Raw genomic sequence first — 21,508 nt, 5'->3', positions numbered from 1 at the left:
TCGGTACCATCGTTGAGCTTAAACATATCAGTTGGGCCAGAGGCGGATTCAAGAGGGGACCAGAGGACCCACACACCCTAAAAATATTCAAGTGCCCCCTCCCCTCTCTAACTATCTCTCTCTCTCTCTCTCTCTCTCTCTCTCTCTCTCTCTCTCTCTCTCTCTCTATTGGGATGCCTTTTTGACGAGTTTGTTAATATGCCCTTTTCCCGTTAGCCTCCCCCATTATATTTTCTGGATCCGACCCTTTGGTCTAGAAAGAGCAGCAATGACGATTGCTATGCTTTTCCCATGATCCGCGACTACAAACAATAATAACACGTATGTCTAGTATATGTTAATAACAGTTTAATAACTTCTAACAATTGATACATCGTGGCTACATACGTACCTAAATCACTGTACAGACATACACAATAACACAAAACAGCCTTTCGCTAAGGTAATATCGTATACACGCCAAGTCATCGTACAGACATACACGGTAACACAAAACAGCTTTTCGCTAAGGTAATGTATGCACACCAAGTCATCGTATAGACACACAGCAACACAAAACAACCTTTCGCAAAGGTAATATCGTATACACACCAAGTCATCGTACAGACACACAGTAATACAAAACAACCTTTCGCAAAGGTATATATCGTATACACACCAAGTTATCGTACAGACACACAGTAACACAAAACAGCCTTTCGCTAAGGTAATATCGTATACCCACCAAGTCATCGTACAGACATACACAGTAACACAAAACAGCCTTTCGCTAAGGTAATATCGTATACACGCCAAGTCATCGTACAGACATACACAGTAACACAAAACAGCCTTTCGCTAAGGTAATATCGTATACACGCCAAGTCATCGTACAGAAACACAGTAACACAAAACAGCCTTTCGCTAAGGTAATATCGTATACACGCCAAGTCATCGTACAGAAACACAGTAACACAAAACAGCCTTTCGCTAAGGTAATATCGTATACACACCAAGTCATCGTACAGACACACAGCAACACAAAACAGCATTTCACTAAGGTAATATCGTATACACACTAAATCACCGTACAGACATAGACAGCAACACAAAACAGCCTTTAGCTGAGGTAATATCGTATACACACTAAATCACCGTATAGACATAGACAGCGACACAAAACAGCCTTTAGCTGAGGTAATATCGTATACACACTAAATCACCGTGCAGACATAGACAGCAACACAAAACAGCCTTTCGCTAATATCGCATACACACTAATCACCGTACATATACAGCAACACAAAACAGCCTTTCGCCAAGGTATATAGTATACACACTAATCACCGTACATACACAGCAACACAAAACAGCCTTTCGCCAAGGTATATCGTATACACACTAATCACCGTACATACACAGCAACACAAAACAGCCTTTCGCCAAGGTATATCGTATACAGAGTAATCAAGAGTTCGCGTATTTTAAAATGATAGAGCAATAAAACTATAGATGTGTCCAAATAACCGCAAATTCCGTTTGTTCGTATTCCGTATGTGTATGAATGTAATCCACAATGAGGGGCAGGACGTAGCCCAGTGGTACAGCGTTCGCTCGATACGCGGTCGGTGTGGGATCGATCCCCGTCGGTGGAACCATTGGGCTATTTCTAGTTCCAGCCAGTGCACCACGACTGGTTTATCAAAGGCCGTGGTATGTAGTACTCTGTCTGTGGGATGGTGCATATAAAAGATCCCTTGCTGCTAATCGGAAAGAGTAGCCCACGAAGTGGTGACAGCGGGTTTCCTCTCTCAATATCTGTGTGGTCCTTAACCATGTGTCTGACGCCATATAACTGTAAATAAAATGTGTTGAGTGCGTCGTTAAATAAAACATTTCCTTCCTTAATCCACAATGCATGTAGAGTGATCGGATACGCTAACGCGTAAGGAGGACGCATAAATGGAATCTACTCAACCCACTTACATAGAAAGTGATTGATGCGGATTACGTATGACTGAAGTGGGTTACGGACAAATTGAATTTGCATCTAAGACAAAACTGCAACATCATGCATTCATTAATGAGCATCAGTGATAACACTAGGTATTCTAGAAACGTTAACATATCCTGCCTGACTTGTGACATCTTTCGAAAGGAGAATTAGAACATTTTTTTTTTTGTTCATGTTGAAACTTTTTTTTATTTTCATGTTGAAACTTTTTTTTATTGACATTCAGGTCCAATACAACTTTCATTCAGTTCTGTTAAACCCTGTATAGACATAAGAGATAAGGGGCGGGGGAAGGGTTTGGATCAGTGTGCGAACACATCTCTGTTTGGTGGTGGTAGTGGTGGTGGAGTTGTTTGGGGTCTTTTTCAGTACTTCGCCGTATTTATAACAAAAAGTAATTATAAAAGGTATTAATTAATTGCGACAAATAACCCAGTATAAAATTACTGGTGTCGGCCATCCCAGACAGCACTTGACTGATGAAGGGAGCAAGAGAAATCCCCCCAGAACAGGTTGAGTGTTTCCGCATTACATACGCAATTACATATTTTACGTTGGAGAAACCATCCAGCAACTGTTAGCCCACCTCACCCTCGGACTCACTCACCAAATTATTAGCTACGTACATAGCAACAAGCAATTAACCCATATCAAGCGATGAAACAATTCAAAGAATACAGCGTATCAGACTGATCTGCTCGAAAACCAATTCAGTGTTTGTCCTTAAAACAATCTTAAATTCTCTAGTAGTGAGTACCGTATAGCATTCCGTTTCAATTAACTTCTTTCAGTCAATCACCAAACCTCAGTCCGGTCTTTTGTAGCCACCCAAGGCATAATTATACCAGTATTTCCCCTATAAAAGTTAAAGTTTGTTGTGTTTAACGACAGCACATTGATTTATTAATCATATGCTATTGGATGTTAAACATTTGGTTATTTAGACACATAGTCTTAGAGAGGAAACCCGCTACATGTTTCTACTAGCAGCATGGAATATTTTATATGCACCATCAAACGGACAGGACAGCACATGCTACATTTTGATATATCAGTCGTGATTCCCTGGCTGGAACGAGAAATAGCCCAATGGCCCACCGACGGGGATCGATCCCAGTCCAGCTGCATATAAGGCTAGCCCTTTACCATTGGGCTACGTCCCGAGCCTCTTCCCCAGAAAGTGTTCCATACGACCCCATAGAAAAGGATGCGCGATGTATTCCAATGGTAAAGCGTTCGCTTGATACGCGATCGCTCTAGGATCAATCCCCGTCGGTGGACCTTTTGGGATATTTCTCGTTCCAGCCACTGCTTCTCAACTGGTGTAACAAAGACCGTGGTATGTTGGATGATGCATATCAAAAGTTCATAGATGCTAATCGAAAAGAGAAACCCATGGCGTGGCATCGCGGGTTTCCTCTCTTATTATCTGTGTGGTCCATAACCATGTCCGACGCCATATAACCGTAAATAAAAACGTGTTGAATGCGTCGTTAAATAAAACATTTCTTTCCTAAAAAAAACCCAACCCATCTAGAAGAAACAAAAAACTACAAAACTACTGAAAGAGCATGTGTTAAGATTTGTTGCAGATGGGTTTCTGATGGATATAATTAGAGCATTTTAACAAACTACGCTTCCGGTTGAAAAACGTATTGATACAATTATTTTAAATTATTTCAGCTGAATATTAATAAAAGGATAATGTTAGAAATGACTGGAGGGTGGTGGTATTATATTATGGCAGGTGGGTCTGTTAGAATATTATAATGTAATTGATATCGAAAAATATTACCTTTTCTATTTCTTCTTTAAAAAGTCTATACCCATACATCCTTCATAATGAATGAAGACCATGGATCTAAGTGAACAGGGTGTAGCCCCATTACATAGTTTCCATTTAATGAATCCATTGGGGATTTTTCGCGTTCCAACTGGTCGATTAGGACTGGTATATTTTAACAGACTGTGAATTGTGCCCACATGTTGGGGAGGTGCAGGTAAAATCAATTTACTGCCAATCCAAAGGAGTTACTTACCTGGAAGCACTAGGTTTCTTCTCTCATTCTTAGATTGTTTGTCATTAAACAAAACAAACTTCTATATTGTGTCGCAGCTTCGATATTGTTCAGCGAATAGCTTTTGATAAAACATTACATTTTTCTCACACCGGATAAAGATCATTATCCAGTAATTTTGTAGTTACAATACGCGATAGTTCAGTCATGCAGGTGTGCTTTCTGGAATTCATTCAAAGCCCAGGGACCATTTCCTCTTCGGGGAGGGATGCAGCTCAGCAGTAGAGAGGTGTTGCTGTTGGTACAATGGATCGCAGGCTTGCTAGCCCTTAAAGGACCGTCTCCATCTCAACCAGAGCTATAACCCGGTCAACTAAGTCAAAATCTCTCAGATAGCTCATCAAGTTTACTTTCGATGAACCGTCCGAAATCATGCGCCAAATCACTTCATGAAAACTACGCAGTTTTTGTAGGGTTTTTTTTTCTTTTTTTTTTTGGGGGGGGGGGGGGGGGGGGGGCTGGGGGGGGGGGGGAGGGGGGGGGGGGGGGGGGGGGGGGGGGGGGGGGGGGGGGGGGGGGGGGGGGGGCACGGCACTCAATTCTACGGGACATTCAAAATTCAAAAGTATCACAAATGCCCCTGCCCGCTACCGGGCTGCTGGTGCTCTCTTGTACTTGCCAATGCGGCCGGTCCCTTCTCACCCACCCAAACCCTTTTCCTGTCCTGGACGAAGGAGCCAGTTTAAGTCGATACCTGCGCCCATGACTGACGTGTGCTACAACAGCTTGCTGTAAATATGCACGTTAAACTTGACCTGATCTCTCATCCAGTACCCCGCGGCAATCAAAGATGTGGGTGTGTACTTCCTTGTTCGTTGGAAGAGCATATCAATCATCTATTGCTGTTCTTTCTAGACCAAGCGTCGAAACAACTGTTAAGCACCAAATAGCCATAGTTTAAACAGTACAGACGTATCGTTAAACATACGTGGCGGATTTTACGAAACTCATTTTTCTTAACACGAGGGTGTTTAAGTATTGTAAATATATGTAGTGTAAAACAAAAACAGGCTTTGCAAATTCAGTTGTTTCTTTCGTTCACATAACATTTTGTTTACTAATAGAAAACAAAGGAACAAACAACAGTTTGAACAAACTCACCTTAATGCAATTTATAACTATACGTCTCATCACCATTTTGTAATACTAAGTTTAGCTACATAGGTCGCCGCTCTTCCCCCTTGTAAGCCAATATTGCGAAAACATTATTTGCACGGGACCTATATTAAACACATCGGCTAACTGATTCAGAACGAATCAGAAGAAGGACATGTCACGGGAAAATCCGTGTGGTCTATTCTGAATGCATAAATATAAAGCATATACCTGAGTGTGCTTCTTTGATGGTATGAACAAATATTTTGACAGGATCTTGTACGGGGCGCAATTGTGAATGTGAGCTTACCCTGCCGGAACATACAAGATATATTACCTGGCTTAATATGTGGTAGTCTTTATACTGAGGTATTAAAATACTTGTATTTCGATACAGAATATGTCAAGCGCCATATATAACGGATGGATGTTTTACACGATTTCATTTGTAACAGCACTGACTGAAAATATTTCATATAATAATGTAAAGGATGTGTTTAAAATATGACTGTGATCTTAAAATGCTATCCCTGCGTGTCGACATTATCTACACATGTATAAGTTATGGTTGGTGTGTGTTGTCCTGTTAGGGTCATTCGTGTCTTCGCGTTGTCGATCTAGTTAAATCGCTAGTTAACAAGGCGAAGATGCAAAAACGCGAAGGCGAAGGATTCCTTCGCGTCTTTGCTCCTTTGCCGTCGCGTTTTCGCTCCTTCGCCGCCGTATTTTCGCTCCTTCGTCTTGTCGACTTCTGGCTTAGCTTGGTGGACAAATGCGAACGCACAAACAGTCTTAACAGGACACCATACTGGTGTTTCTTGATTTGTGTTCAAAATAGGATGTAGCGCTGTTAAATATAAAATTATCACTTTAGATAGTATTATCTCCGTCTGCACAATATAATTACGAAAATTAACAGAATGAGAATGAAAACAAGAGCCACGGCTAAACCTATAACCGTTAGGTCGGCTGTTCGTTCATCCATTTTGAAAATGTTAGTTTTAAATTCAATCATTTCAGACGCATCTTCGAGGTCTGTAAAATGTTTTTTTGAAACTAATTTTGGAACAAGTTCAGACCACAATGAAATTCTACGCCTATACAGGTGGTCTTTAATAGTTAGATTGTGTGTTAACACCAAATACTTTTCTGTATCATCGTTAAATTCCGGCCAACCGTTAGGAAGTCTTCGGTCATAATCGGGTACCGGGTTTCTGAAGGAAAAGAAAATAAGAAGGAAAATAAAATGAACGTTTGAAACTTAAAAACCTTTATCATTCTTTTTTTTTATTAGAAATTAACAACACATTTTTTTTTAGAAACTATCGATATGCATGGATGGATAGATGGATGGATGGATGGATAGACGGACGGACGGACGGACGGACGGACGGACGGACGGACGAATTCATGGATGGGCGGGTTCTGGGTGAATAAGCAGATGGACAGTCAAATGGATGAAGAGATGGGTGAATGGGTTTGCTGGCTGGGTTGATATTGGGTGGATGGATGCATGGATGCATGGATAGATGGTTGGATGGAGGATGCATACATGGGTATTGAGTGAATGGACGCAGGAAGGCATTTACTTTTGAAAATGCCGATAGTTGGGAATACATACCCGTGCTTCGCAAAACTGGCTAAGAAACCAATCTGAGTCCGAGCTAGGTTCTTTTCTTCAGTTGAAATGGGAGTATTCCCTAGGAGGTTGATGCCCGGCAAAATATCATTTTGAAAAACGCCAAACGTATAGAACTTGTCCATGCCGTGAATCATGCCCTGCACGTGGCTCTGGTTGACGTAGGATGGCGCGTGGTCGAAGTGGTACATGTACGTCCGTCCCTTCGCTCCCAGTGACGCGATCGTCCTGGCCCACTGGTAAACAGGAACCACAAACGTCGGGTCTGACGCCACCTTTAGTATCGCCTTCTTACTGACGAAGCCAGTCGAGAGACTTTCTGGGTAAATAGTTTCGTATAAAATAGTATCCATGACATACGGGTTAGAAACGCCATAGATCTGTTTTAAGAGTGGCGAGAGCAGCATGTACTTGAAACCGATGTGGGTTTTAATGGATGACAACAGGGACATGTTGAGGAGCTTCTCGAAGTTACCAACCAGCTTGAGCAGAGTGCCGCCTTCGTTGTTGTTCACGGCCAGAATGCAGTCGATGTTGGGCAACGACGTCGTCAGAAGGTGATGTTTCTTACGTATGAGCTCGTGGGGGCTAGCAACGATGAAGTCATCGTCTACAGTTGGCACGAACACAAAGTCGAACACGCCCGACTGCACGTCCGAAGACATAGGCCAGGAATTCTCGTAGATTGTCTTAAAAGGTACACCCTTCAAACATTCTATAATTTCCCGGTGAAGCCGTCGCTTGTCGGTTTGTTCCTTAGGGTAACAGTTCACCTTTTCTGCTAGATAATAGGTCGCTGGTAGTGGATTCCTGGCGAATGCCCACGAGCACGTAGCCGCTCCGCTCTGCATAACAGCCCTGTGGAAGAGTCCCTTAGAAGCCCGCGACAGGGCCTGGTAATTGACGCTGGCGCCCCCTGCCGACTCGCCGATCAAGGTGACCATGTCGGGATCGCCTCCAAAGTGAATGATGTTTTCGTGTATCCACCGAAGCGCCACGTGCTGGTCCCACAGTCCTAGATTCCCTGGCGCCACGTCGTCCTTGGTGCTGAGAAATCCAAAGGGCCCTAGACGATACTGTATGGTGACGACCACCACGTCGCCGAGAGTGGACAGAATCGAGGCGTCGTAGGGTCTAGCACTGCCGTATATAAATCCACCGCCGTGGATCCACACGACCACCGCTCGTTTCGTGGGCGACCGTCTCCTCGGGACGAAGATGTTGAGGAACAGACAGTCCTCTTCACCGTCTACTCGATTCGTTCCGTGGATGTACAGACTCTGGACGCACATTGGGCCAAACGTCGTCGCGTTATATACCCCGGTGATGTTGGGAGTTAGCTGCGGGCGCGAAAACCTCTCGCCGGTGGCGTAACGTATTCCAAGGAACGCTCGACAGTGCTGGCCATATTCTGTTATGATGTTGGTCCCTCGGTACGTCCCTGAACCCATACGGACCACCGGACTCGCTAGGATAGGATGGAGTACGGAGAGGAAGTAGAGAATGACTGTCACCAGGTTCGCCATGAGAATGAATGATGATCTTGTTGGCCGAAAATTTTACACCTGAAAGATACAAGGACAAATATACTCTGATTAAAAGCATATATCTTACTGTTCACTCTATCAAGAAGGTGTCCGTTACTAGATCTGATTTTCGCCAACGCAATTCCACGTCAAATTGTCGTTTTTTGCCTTTAAAACAATTCGGTTTGCATTGTGGCTGCGGGTTTTTTTTTCTTTTCGTGGCAACTAACTAACATGAATGTGTCCAAATAAGGCATCTCTGGCAGCTTGTAATGGCTACAGACTTCAGTTATCTTCACATTTGGTTAACAGGAAATATATTGTTTGACTGATTATTTTTTGGTTGTAATGGCAATTATTAGATATAAGTTGAAAGGGAGTATGTAGTTTGCACATATGCGTTGCGGTTTTTTAAATTTATTTATTTATTATTATTAGTAGTAGTAGTAGTAGTAGTAGTAGTAGTAGTAGTAGTAGTAGTAGTAGTAGTAGTAGTAGTAGTAGTAGTAGTAGTAGTAGTAGTAGTAGTAGTAGTAGTATTATTATTATTAGTAGTAGTAGTAGTAGTAGTAGTAGTAGTAGTAGTAGTAGTATTTTATTATTGGTAACCGCATCACACCAAAAACCGCCCATATGGAAAATGGCCTTTAGTTGAATTCCTTAGACCCTAACATAAGTAAATACGAATCAACTTCCATGATTTCCAATATCTGAAATATAAAACAAAAGTAAAAAGTTTGTTTTGTTAAATATCACTAGGCACACTAATTTATTAATTATCGCCTATTGGATGTCAACATTTTTTGGATGTCTGACATATAGTCTTAGAGTATACCCGCTACATGTTCCCATTAGCAGCAAGAGGTCTTTTAAATGCATTTTCCCACAGATAGGACAGCAAATTCCTGCAAATTCCTGCAAACGCGTCTGGAAGGTAGTACCGTTACCCCGAAAATTGACAAGGAATGTCATCACAGATTGAAAATGCGTATCAACTTCCGACATGATTTTCAGTGTTTAACATCTGACAAGAAAGTATTTCCACATTTGCTTTTGTTATGGTGTAAGATATTCATTTAATTGAATCCAATGACGCTATGTTTAGTTTAGTGCTAACTACATATACATCATTATCATAATCATTATTATTTATATAATTGCGCTGCTTCTGCTGTTAATCTACATCAATCAACTAATTACGAAGAGTTACGCCATTTAAACAGTTGTTGGCGTTCTAGAAAGGTCATCTTGGATGGAGTGAAGTTGTAGGCATGTTTTGATTTAGTATACTAGTCTGGGAGTGGTAGTTCTCTTTGTGGCAGTGCACGAGGGACGAAATATCCAGTAAAGGATATCCTTGCTATTTTAAAACTACATTCCCTGGAATATTTTTATTATTTAAGCATATAGAACAGAAAATCCAATTACGTTTGGTGCATATAAGACGCCGCACTCCGCATTGGTTTCACTAAGCTGGCTTATCCAGAACAAAAACAAACCCATGATTTTGAAAGTGGAACACTTTTGACGGGCTCGTATCGATCTCAGTTTTCATTGGCTTATCACAAGTACAAAATTCCCCAACAAGAGATCACGTGAGATTTCGCAATTTTTGAACAAATTTAACTGTCTTGATTGAGGGGCCGTCTCATATCTCCAAAACATATTTATATCAATAGAGGTATGGTACAACGCCTTTCCAGGGGTCGGTGAGTGGGGGATTTGCCTTGAAATTTTGACAGTGGCCAGCTGTTGGCATACGCGTTACATGTAAGGGGGTGTTACTAATTACGTAACGCTCTAGGGGTAGAGGAAGAGGGTACTGTGTTCGATTTACGTAACATTTTTCAAGACTATGTTATTTTTATTCATTACTTAGACCTAAAAAGGTGTTTTTTGGAAATGCGCGGTCAGTCTAGGATCGATCCCCATCGGCGGGTATACAAAAAGACCATGGTGTGTGATATCCTGTCTGTAGGATGGTACATATAAACAATCCCTTGCTAAAACAAAAATGTAGCGGGTTTCCAAGGCGCGTGTGCAGGGATTTCAGCGGGGTTGGGGTTATAGACTGTTAAGCGAAGTTTATATGGGACCATGCTCCCCCCAAAAATACATTTCAATTTTTTTAAGCTTGGGTAAGTAAGGGTTTCGACCTCCAATACCCTCCCCCTGCACATGCACCCGATTCCTCTCTAAGAGTATATGTCAAAATTACCAAATGTTAGACATCCAACAGCAGATGGAAGGAAGGATAGGATATGTTTTATTTAACGACGCACTCAACACATTTTATTTACGGTTGTATGGGGTCGGATGATTATTAATTCTGAAATAGGAAGGTACGACTATCGATAATACGTTGTCAAGATCAAACCGGTTTTAACTAAAGACTCTAGTACCGTATCCTCAACCGAACGTTCTTCGTACAGCGCAAAATTTCTCTTTCAATTTTTTGAGACGAACCCTACAATTTAAAATCGGCAAACGCACGTGTTAACTGAAACTGACAACAGGCTGCGGTGCTTTGCCGAGCTATGGCGGCACAGCCGACGAATCAAGCGTATACGTTTGACGATATCCGTTCATAGCGAACACACACGACTTTTTTAAAAGTGCATTTGAGCTTGTATTTCACATTTGTACATGATATTATAATATGGTAACCAGAGAATGTAACTTTAAGATTTAAAATATCGGTAGAACAGTATGGGCAGGGGTTGTTAAAAACGTTTATCATATCTGGAGAAACTTAAAATGTCAATATAAAATTAGGTCTTACTTGCATGTTTAGCTTCAATTTGAGCTTCACTTTAATACTAATCTAAGTTTTTTTTAAATATACATTTTATAATTGGTTTATTATTTTAACAATATATTTTAATAATTTTTATTCAGTTAAACTTTAGTTTTGCTAAAATATGATTTTCGTGACGTCCATTGCTAAATATCATGGCGAAAGTACACGACATGCTTAACTCATTACGGTATAATGTTATATCCCAGTGGCAAGGAGGCTTGCTGTTCCGCCATGTTTTTTCTATTATAAACAGACAATTACTCGCCAGAAGATTAATTCTCACACCATTATATCCCAATGGTACCTCCCCCGATGCGAAACAACGATATTCCTAGCCCAGACGAGGGTAACCGGTACTTGAAGCGACAATCAACGATCTTATTTACCTCGTGCGTTTTCGTTTAGAGTGTATTTATGATTATTAATGTACTACGTTCCGCGTCGGTTTGGACATGTGTGCTTTTTACTTTACAAAAAGAGAAGTCATTTTCAGTTCATCTTAATTATTTTATATTTACTGTGGAATCGCGGGGGTGTTTTTTTCGTGGCCTTAAGTTTTCGTGTATTACTAAAAAACGAGAAAAACACACACACACACACACAAAAACCTACATTTCATGGTTTTGAAACGTAGTATAACTTCGCTTTATATGTATAATGTATTCTTGTCCTGGACAAAAAAACCCGGCCGAGGTCGGCTCTTGTGCCCAAGACAGGCGTGCGCTACAACAGCTTGCTCTGAATTAGCCCGAGTACTCTGACTGTAAGAGAGCTAGACGGGCATTTGGACATAAATACGCTATTTATGTCCAAATGTCCGTCTAGCTCTCTTACAGTCTGCGTACTCGGGCTAGCTCTGAATGTGCACGTTAACTCCTTTGCCAATTGCCAATAAATGTATTCAGTGCCGGATTTATAAGGGGGCAATTGCCCCCCCCCCCACCCCCCGCCAGAGCCCCCACCCCACCCCCAACCCACAAACTAAGGACTTCCTTTATAAAAAAGATTTTTAATAAAATTTGTTCATTTTTTTTATTTGTCTTGTAATTTAATTTCTATGTTGAGGGACCCCTGAACCTGAAGTGCCCCGGGGTCCCCAAGTTCTAAATCCGGCCCTGGATGTATTATATTTTGATAGTATTCTTGAATTCGTTGACTGTACTAGTCCACGAATTAAACGAAAATTAGATCACAGTGAAGAAAGGTAATTTCATAGCATTTATATTGTTCTTTCGTTCGTTTGGTCATTCATTCATTCATTCATTCACTTCACTTCACCAAACCATTTATACATGCATTTATTCTGTATCACTTTGCCTGTTTTAGATAGTCTTACATGGCAGTGAAGGATTAAATCATACTGATGTAATTTTATTGAAGTCGAATTTCACGAAGAAAGGCAAACACAAGAATGGTGTTTGAAAACGAGTGTTAGCTGAAAACGGAATCCATCAGCACATTACTATACAGGATTGCAGTCCAACATGTTCTGAAGAACAGAGAAATGCGCCTTCCTTTCGTATTTTCCACACACATTCGCATGTTACGGTTATTAATTGAACGTTTTAACAGACAATTTGTGTATGTTGAGTAGTTGTTATTTATATCGATTTTCAGAAAATGTCTAGAACACTGGTAACCAACTCTCTTAGTAATATTTAACAATTACTAGTTTCGTCCCCTCAGATGGTACCGACCGATCCCTCTGGCTCATGGACTATTTGGGGTAGATTAGGTGAATGGTGAAGCGACAAAGAATAAATGAACTGAAAATATATAAGTAACAGGTGTGGATTTAAGGATTTTTAAATGGCCACCTCCGATAATATTAAATAATTTGGCTTTTTTTTTTCTCGCTCCAGCCAGTGCACCACGACTGGTACATCAAAGGCTACCCTGTCTATGAGGGTAGAGCATATAAAAGATCCCTTGCTGCTAATCGAAAAGAGTAGCCCATGAAGTGACGACAGCGGGTTTCCTCCCTCAATATCTGTGTGGACGTTAAATAAAACATTTCCTTCCTTTTTTTTTGTTTTTTTGTTTTTTTTATAAAATTTAGTTTAGTGCTATATCCATAAAAGCATAAGCATACTGTCCTGGACACAGATATTTGGGTTCTCTTTCAAGGACAGGAGTTAATTGGTATTTGTTAGCAGTTAATGCGAGACAAGTGTGGATGGGAGCTGGTACCAGTTTGCTAACCCAGTACCTACCAGCCGTAAGGCTGATGGTTAAATCAATAGGTCGGACATTAGGCATTCATTTGAACTTAATTTCTGTGCTTATATCCAGTTAACGTTCAAGCATGCTATGCATGGCCCACAACTCAGCTTTGTTTTACATATATTTGCATTTGATAAAATCCAGCAGACCCATCGCATATGCATTATTCATTATTATTATTATTATTATATTTTATTTTCGTGGTTATATCCAATTAAAGTTCAATCACGCTGTTCTGGACACACATCAGCTATCTGGGCTGTCCGCAGTTGGTTAGTTGTTAGTGGTTAGTGAGAGAGAAGAGGGTGTAGTGGTCTTGCACCTACCCACCGAGTCGCTAAAATTCGCTCTGGATGGGAGCCGGTACCGGGCTGCGAACCCTGTGCCTACCAGCCTTATGTCCGATGGCTTAACCAAGACGCCACTGAGACCGGTTCATTATTCATTAATAATCCTGTTGTCCATATGCATGTAGTTATCAACGTTGTATGTAAAATTTATGTTATTGTTTTGAGAACCTTTTACGTTTCCATAATTTACAAAAAAAAAAGCACAAGGGCGAATCCAAGGGTGGGGACCAAAGGGATCTGCCCCACTAAAAATTAAAGGTTCCCCATTTTTTTTAGCAATGTGTTTACAATTTTCAGTGAAGTGCCCTTTTTCCAGGGGTTGGTCCATGTGCCATTTTGCCCTTGCTTCCCTCCCAAAAAATATGTCCTGGGTCCGACCTTGAAGCATCTAGATTATTTCTTCCTGTTGTCTTTCATCAACAAAATTGTTCTGTTATTCCTTTTCTAGTAGTTAGCGATCAACGGGTTAATGGCGGCGCCATAGGTTTCCAAGAACGATATACGGCACGTTAAAGAGGGGCCTCATTAATGTATGCACGATAACTGGACACATGATAGGAGAGAGCGGTACACACAGCTCTACCCCCCTGGAAGTCATGCACACACGGTAAATTGACAAACTGTGTACACGATAAACCATGAAAGATTAAATACCACTAGCATTAGATGAGACAGGAAGAAGTCAAATTTGGGGATTTGGAGCAAAGCAAAGAGTGGAACATCTACACTGTAGATATTTTCCTGGGAAATGTCCAATCCGTCACATTGCTGATGAAGTGACAATGCCAAGCATGTTACAATATTGATAAATTAGTGACATTCAGTATTTGATAATATTGATAAAAAGATAACGTCCAGACTGTCACATTGTCGAGAACCTTACGGTTTGATGAATTGGTGACGTCTAATCGATAATAAAGAGACTACGTCCAGACCGTCACATTTTTTCTCTGAAACGATGGTATCAAGGATGTTACAATACTGGTGAATTGGAGACATCCAATCGTTTACATTATGGATAAAAAGACGACATCCATACCGTCATATTGTATGTGAAGTGATGGTATCAAGGATGTTATATTGATGAATTCCAATTGATGACATCCAATATTGCATATTATTGATAAAAATGACACCGTTCAATCAGTCACTGCTGTCAGAATGCTGTCACGGTAAAGATGAATTTGTATAGTTTCTTGACGCCGCCTTCAAATCCGTCACATTGCTTGCAACATCAAAATTGAAATGGCGTGACATTGTAAATAACAAGTGGGTTTCCAATCATCGAATGCAAATATCACATACACTATAAAGTGTGCTCGTGTAATAACGCCTTTAGAGGATAGTCTATAAAGTGCATATGATAATCTATAAAGTGCAAGAGTGTCATAACTTTTATCCAGGACATGTGGCCCTGGCAGCTTAGTAACGTGTCAGAACAGCGTATTTGAATATTTTATTTAATAGCATGAACGTAACTTGCATCATAATAAACATTATTTTATAACCATTTTCCACAGGCATTTACACAGTATAGCACGGTGCGGTCGAATTGTTCCGTTTAATACCAGTTTACAACCAGAATTCTGAGTTAAATAAGTTGCTAAATAAGCAATACATGTTCCCTACCGGGCCCAGCGAAGTTTCATATCTCAAGGGGCCAAAACTCTCCATGAAAGAAAAAACTTTATCTGTAGCACCATATGTGATAAAGCTATACACTAAATTCCCACTCTGTATCTGAAGGCATTGGTTTTAAAAAAAAGTATGGACAGACGGATAGAGGAATAACAAGTATATCCATGTATTGATGGACGTAGAATGGAGACCGGGTTGATGCATTGAGAGGGTAACAACTGGGATTAGTTCACTTAGAAGGTAAGAACGGGGGTTAGTGCACGGAGAAGGTAAGAACGGGGATATGTGCACGTAGAAGGTAAGAACAGGGATTAGTGCACGTAGAAGGTAAGAACGGGGATTAGTGCATGTAGAAGGTAAGAACGGGGATATGTGCACGTAGAAGGTAAGAACGGGGATTAGTGCACGTAGAAGGTAAGAACGGGGATTAGTGCACGTAGAAGGTAAGAACGGGGATATGTGCACGTAGAAGGTAAGAACGGGGATTAGTGCACGTAGAAGGTAAGAACGGGGATTGGTGCACGTAGAAGGTAAGAACGGGGATTAGTGCACGTAGAAGGTAAGAACGGGGATTAGTGCACGCAGAAGGTAAGAACGGGGATTAGTGCACGTAGAAGGTAAGAACGGGGATATGTGCACGTAGAAGGTAATAATGGGGGTTAGTGCACGGAGAAGGTAAGAACGGGGATTAGTGCACGGAGAAGGTAAGAACGGGGATTAGTGCACGTAGAAGGTAAGAACGGGGATTAGTGCACGTAGAAGGTAAGAACGGGGATTAGTGCACGTAGAAGGTAAGAACGGGGATTAGTGCACGGATAAGGTTAGTGCACGGAGAAGGTAAGAACGGGGATATGTGCACGTAGAAGGTAATAATGGGGGTTAGTGCACGGAGAAGGTAAGAACGGGGATTAGTGCACGGAGAAGGTAAGAACGGGGATTAGTTCACGGAGAAGGTAAGAACGGGCAGATGTGCACGTAGAAGGTAAGAACGGGGATTAGTGCACGGAGAAGAACGGGGAATAGTGCACGGAGAAGGTAAGATCGGGGATTAGTGCATGGAGAAGGTAATTTGTGCACGGAGGAGGTAAGAACGGGGATTAGTGCACGGATAAGGTAAGAACGGTGATTAGTGCACGGAGAAGGTAATTTGTGCACGAAGGTAAGAACGGGGATTAGTGCACGAAGAAGGTAAGAACGGGGATTAGTGCACGGAGAAGGTAAGAACGGTGATTAGTGCACGAAGAAGGTAAGAACGGTGATTAGCGCAGGGAGAAGGTAAGAACGGTGATTAGTGCACGGAGAAGGTAAGAACGGTTATAAGAGCACGAAGAAGGTAATTTTTGCACGAAGAAGGTAATTTATGCACGGAGAAGGCAAGAACGGGGATTAGTGCACGGAGAAGGTAAGAACGGCGGTTAGTGCACGGAGAAGGTAAGAACGGTGATTAGTGCACGGTGAAGGTAAGAACGGTTATTAGTGCACAGACAAGGTAATTTGTGCACGGAGAAGGTAAGAACGAGGATTAGTGCATGAAGAAGGTAAGAACGAGGATTAGTGCATGGAGAAGGTAAGAACGGTGATTAGCGCACGGAGAAGGTAAGAACGGTGATTAGTGCACGGAGAAGGTAAGAACGGTTTAAGAGCACGAAGAAGGTAATTTTTGCACGAAGAAGGTAATTTGTGCACGGAGAAGGCAAGAACGGGGATTAGTGCACAGAGAAGGTAAGAACGGCGGTTAGTGCACGGAGAAGGTAAGAACGGCGGTTAGTGCACGGAGAAGGTAAGAACGGTGATTATTGCACGGAGAAGGTAAGAACGGTTATTAGTGCACGGAGAAGGGTGCACGGAGAAGGTAAGAATTTGTTGCACGGAGAAGGTAAGAACGGGGGTTAGTGCACGGAGAAGGTAAGAACGGTTAGTGCACGGAGAAGGTAAGAACGGGGATTAGTTTAGTGCACGGAGAAGGTAAGAACGGTTATTAGTGCACGAAGAAGGTAATTTGTGCACGAAGAAGGTAAGAACGGTGATTAGTGCACGGAGAAGGTAACGAAGAAGGTAAGAACGGGGATTAACGGTGATTAGTGCACGAAGAAGGTAAGAACGGTGATTAGCGCAGGGAGAAGGTAAGAACGGTGATTAGTGCACGGAGAAGGTAAGAACGGAAGGATTAGTGCACGGTGAGTGCAGGTAAGAACGGTTATTAGTGCACAGACAAGGTAATTTGTGCACGGAGAAGGTAAGAACGAGGATTAGTGCATGAAGAAGGTAAGAACGAGGATTAGTGCATGGAGAAGGTAAGAACGGTGATTAGCGCACGGAGAAGGTAAGAACGGTGATTAGTGCACGGAGAAGGTAAGAACGGTTTAAGAGCACGAAGAAGGTAATTTTTGCACGAAGAAGGTAATTTGTGCACGGAGAAGGCAAGAACGGGGATTAGTGCACAGAGAAGGTAAGAACGGCGGTTAGTGCACGGAGAAGGTAAGAACGGCGGTTAGTGCACGGAGAAGGTAAGAACGGTGATTATTGCACGGAGAAGGTAAGAACGGTTATTAGTGCACGGAGAAGGTAATTTGTGCACGGAGAAGGTAAGAACGGGGGTTAGTGCACGGAGGAGGTAAGAACGGGGGTTAGTGCACGGAGAAGGTAAGAACGGGGGTTAGTGCACGGAGAAGGTAAGAACGGTTATTAGTGCACGAAGAAGGTAATTTGTGCACGAAGAAGATAATTTTTGCATGGAGAAGGTAAAAACGGTGATTAGTGCACGGAGAAGGTAAGAACGGTGATTAGTGCACGGAGAAGGTAAGAACGGTGATTAGTGCACGGAGAAGGTAAGAACGGTGATTAGTGTACGGAGAAAGTAAGAACGGTTATTAGAGCACGGAGAAGGTAAGAACGGGGGTTAGTACACAGAGAAAGTAAAAACGGTGATTAGTGCACGGAGGAGGTGGTGGTAGTGGCGGGATCTGACGTACAAGACTAACCTTGCCAGCCAGTGCTATCACACTGCTCGACTAACATGTTGTTTCATTAAGATACAGATCTAGACGTTGCTGTAAATAGATATGTCATGTCACGAGCCGCTAGACTCACGTAATTGTATGTTGATGAAGTGGTAGTACGTACGCAGGTTACTGGAACAACGACATAGCTAAAACAACCAACTCGGAGACCCCTGTCTTGTTAGGGCATCCATTGTTTAAATCAGTGTCGTCACACTTCTCGTGGGCCATGATAGACACGATTTTGTAGGGTACGGGGGCTACCTAACAGAACGAAACCGTTACTCCATGAGCCAAACCTGGAATTTTAAAGGTTGATTACAAAATCGAGGGACTAAGTGCCACTATGATGTTCAGTTTACCTGATGTCTGAACTGTATGAAAATATGTGATGGCCATTTCAGAGGTCCAGCAAAATATGAAAATGGTGGCCATTTTTCAAAATGGCAGTAATTTTGTTTATAAATTAGCACAGCTTAGAGGTGTGACGATGCGGTACATATCCAGATATGTGGGTCGCGATACGATACGCATAGCGATATTTTATGACTGGCCCTAGTTAATTACAACATCTAGTAGCTTGTAAAGCTATCAAATTTAGCAAATCTAATGTCTGGTTGTTATTATGTTTGTAGAAGCTAAAACTTAATTTTATGGTACATACTTCGGAAATTAAAGCCAGTGACTTTAAGACTTGTATCTATTTTAAGTTACCGGTCTTACCAGCCTCGGTGGTGTCGTGGTTAAGCCATCGGACATAAGGCTGGCATGTACCGGCTCCCACCCAGAGCGAGTTTTAACGACTCGGTGGTGTCGTGGTTAAGCCATCGGACATAAGGCTGGCATGTACCGGCTCCCACCCAGAGCGAGTTTTAACGACTCGGTGGTGTCGTGGTTAAGCCATCGGACATAAGGCTCGCATGTACCGGCTCCCACCCAGAGCGAGTTTTAACGACTCGGTGGTGTCGTGGTTAAGCCATCGGACATAAGGCTGGCATGTACCGGCTCCCACCCAGAGCGAGTTTTAACGACTCGGTGGTGTCGTGGTTAAGCCATCGGACATAAGGCTGGCATGTACCGGCTCCCACCCAGAGCGAGTTTTAACGACTCGGTGGTGTCGTGGTTAAGCCATCGGACATAAGGCTGGCATGTACCGGCTCCCACCCAGAGCGAGTTTTAACGACTCGGTGGTGTCGTGGTTAAGCCATCGGACATAAGGCTCGCATGTACCGGCTCCCACCCAGAGCGAGTTTTAACGACTCGGTGGTGTCGTGGTTAAGCCATCGGACATAAGGCTCGCATGTACCGGCTCCCACCCAGAGCGAGTTTTAACGACTCGGTGGTGTCGTGGTTAAGCCATCGGACATAAGGCTCGCATGTACCGGCTCCCACCCAGAGCGAGTTTTAACGACTCGGTGGTGTCGTGGTTAAGCCATCGGACATAAGGCTGGCATGTACCGGCTCCCACCCAGAGCGAGTTTTAACGACTCGGTGGTGTCGTGGTTAAGCCATCGGACATAAGGCTCGCATGTACCGGCTCCCACCCAGAGCGAGTTTTAACGACTCGGTGGTGTCGTGGTTAAGCCATCGGACATAAGGCTGGCATGTACCGGCTCCCACCCAGAGCGAGTTTTAACGACTCGGTGGTGTCGTGGTTAAGCCATCGGACATAAGGCTCGCATGTACCGGCTCCCACCCAGAGCGAGTTTTAACGACTCGGTGGTGTCGTGGTTAAGCCATCGGACATAAGGCTGGCATGTACCGGCTCCCACCCAGAGCGAGTTTTAACGACTCGGTGGTGTCGTGGTTAAGCCATCGGACATAAGGCTCGCATGTACCGGCTCCCACCCAGAGCGAGTTTTAACGACTCGGTGGTGTCGTGGTTAAGCCATCGGACATAAGGCTGGCATGTACCGGCTCCCACCCAGAGCGAGTTTTAACGACTCGGTGGTGTCGTGGTTAAGCCATCGGACATAAGGCTGGCATGTACCGGCTCCCACCCAGAGCGAGTTTTAACGACTCGGTGGTGTCGTGGTTAAGCCATCGGACATAAGGCTGGCATGTACCGGCTCCCACCCAGAGCGAGTTTTAACGACTCGGTGGTGTCGTGGTTAAGCCATCGGACATAAGGCTGGCATGTACCGGCTCCCACCCAGAGCGAGTTTTAACGACTCGGTGGTGTCGTGGTTAAGCCATCGGACATAAGGCTCGCATGTACCGGCTCCCACCCAGAGCGAGTTTTAACGACTCGGTGGTGTCGTGGTTAAGCCATCGGACATAAGGCTGGCATGTACCGGCTCCCACCCAGAGCGAGTTTTAACGACTCGGTGGTGTCGTGGTTAAGCCATCGGACATAAGGCTCGCATGTACCGGCTCCCACCCAGAGCGAGTTTTAACGACTCGGTGGTGTCGTGGTTAAGCCATCGGACATAAGGCTGGCATGTACCGGCTCCCACCCAGAGCGAGTTTTAACGACTCGGTGGTGTCGTGGTTAAGCCATCGGACATAAGGCTGGCATGTACCGGCTCCCACCCAGAGCGAGTTTTAACGACTCGGTGGTGTCGTGGTTAAGCCATCGGACATAAGGCTCGCATGTACCGGCTCCCACCCAGAGCGAGTTTTAACGACTCGGTGGTGTCGTGGTTAAGCCATCGGACATAAGGCTCGCATGTACCGGCTCCCACCCAGAGCGAGTTTTAACGACTCGGTGGTGTCGTGGTTAAGCCATCGGACATAAGGCTCGCATGTACCGGCTCCCACCCAGAGCGAGTTTTAACGACTCGGTGGTGTCGTGGTTAAGCCATCGGACATAAGGCTCGCATGTACCGGCTCCCACCCAGAGCGAGTTTTAACGACTCGGTGGTGTCGTGGTTAAGCCATCGGACATAAGGCTCGCATGTACCGGCTCCCACCCAGAGCGAGTTTTAACGACTCGGTGGTGTCGTGGTTAAGCCATCGGACATAAGGCTGGCATGTACCGGCTCCCACCCAGAGCGAGTTTTAACGACTCGGTGGTGTCGTGGTTAAGCCATCGGACATAAGGCTGGCATGTACCGGCTCCCACCCAGAGCGAGTTTTAACGACTCGGTGGTGTCGTGGTTAAGCCATCGGACATAAGGCTGGCATGTACCGGCTCCCACCCAGAGCGAGTTTTAACGACTCGGTGG

The 21,508-nt window shown here is 43.5% G+C and overlaps 1 protein-coding gene across 2 annotated transcripts in view; it reads right to left on the bottom strand.

The window, feature by feature from the left end:
* Nucleotides 1-4,573: 4,573 nt before the first annotated feature.
* The window catches only part of LOC121384765 (cholinesterase 2-like), a 39,133-nt gene continuing 22,198 nt past the window's right edge, over nt 4,574-21,508 (bottom strand). For both annotated transcript variants that reach the window (XM_041515309.1, XM_041515310.1), the window contains exons 2-3: nt 6,788-8,370; nt 4,574-6,380 (exon numbers count right to left, since the gene is read on the bottom strand). In XM_041515309.1, the coding sequence (XP_041371243.1) occupies nt 6,047-6,380; nt 6,788-8,331 (1,878 nt within the window). In that variant the 5' untranslated portion in view covers nt 8,332-8,370 and the 3' untranslated portion in view covers nt 4,574-6,046. The remainder of the gene's footprint in view (nt 6,381-6,787; nt 8,371-21,508) is intronic.

Source organism: Gigantopelta aegis, chromosome 10 (genome assembly GCF_016097555.1).
Source record: "Gigantopelta aegis isolate Gae_Host chromosome 10, Gae_host_genome, whole genome shotgun sequence".
Lineage (NCBI taxonomy): Eukaryota > Metazoa > Mollusca > Gastropoda > Neomphalida > Peltospiridae > Gigantopelta > Gigantopelta aegis.
The sequence above is the reverse complement of the archived record's forward strand: the minus strand, read 5'-3'. Positions and strand labels throughout refer to the sequence as shown.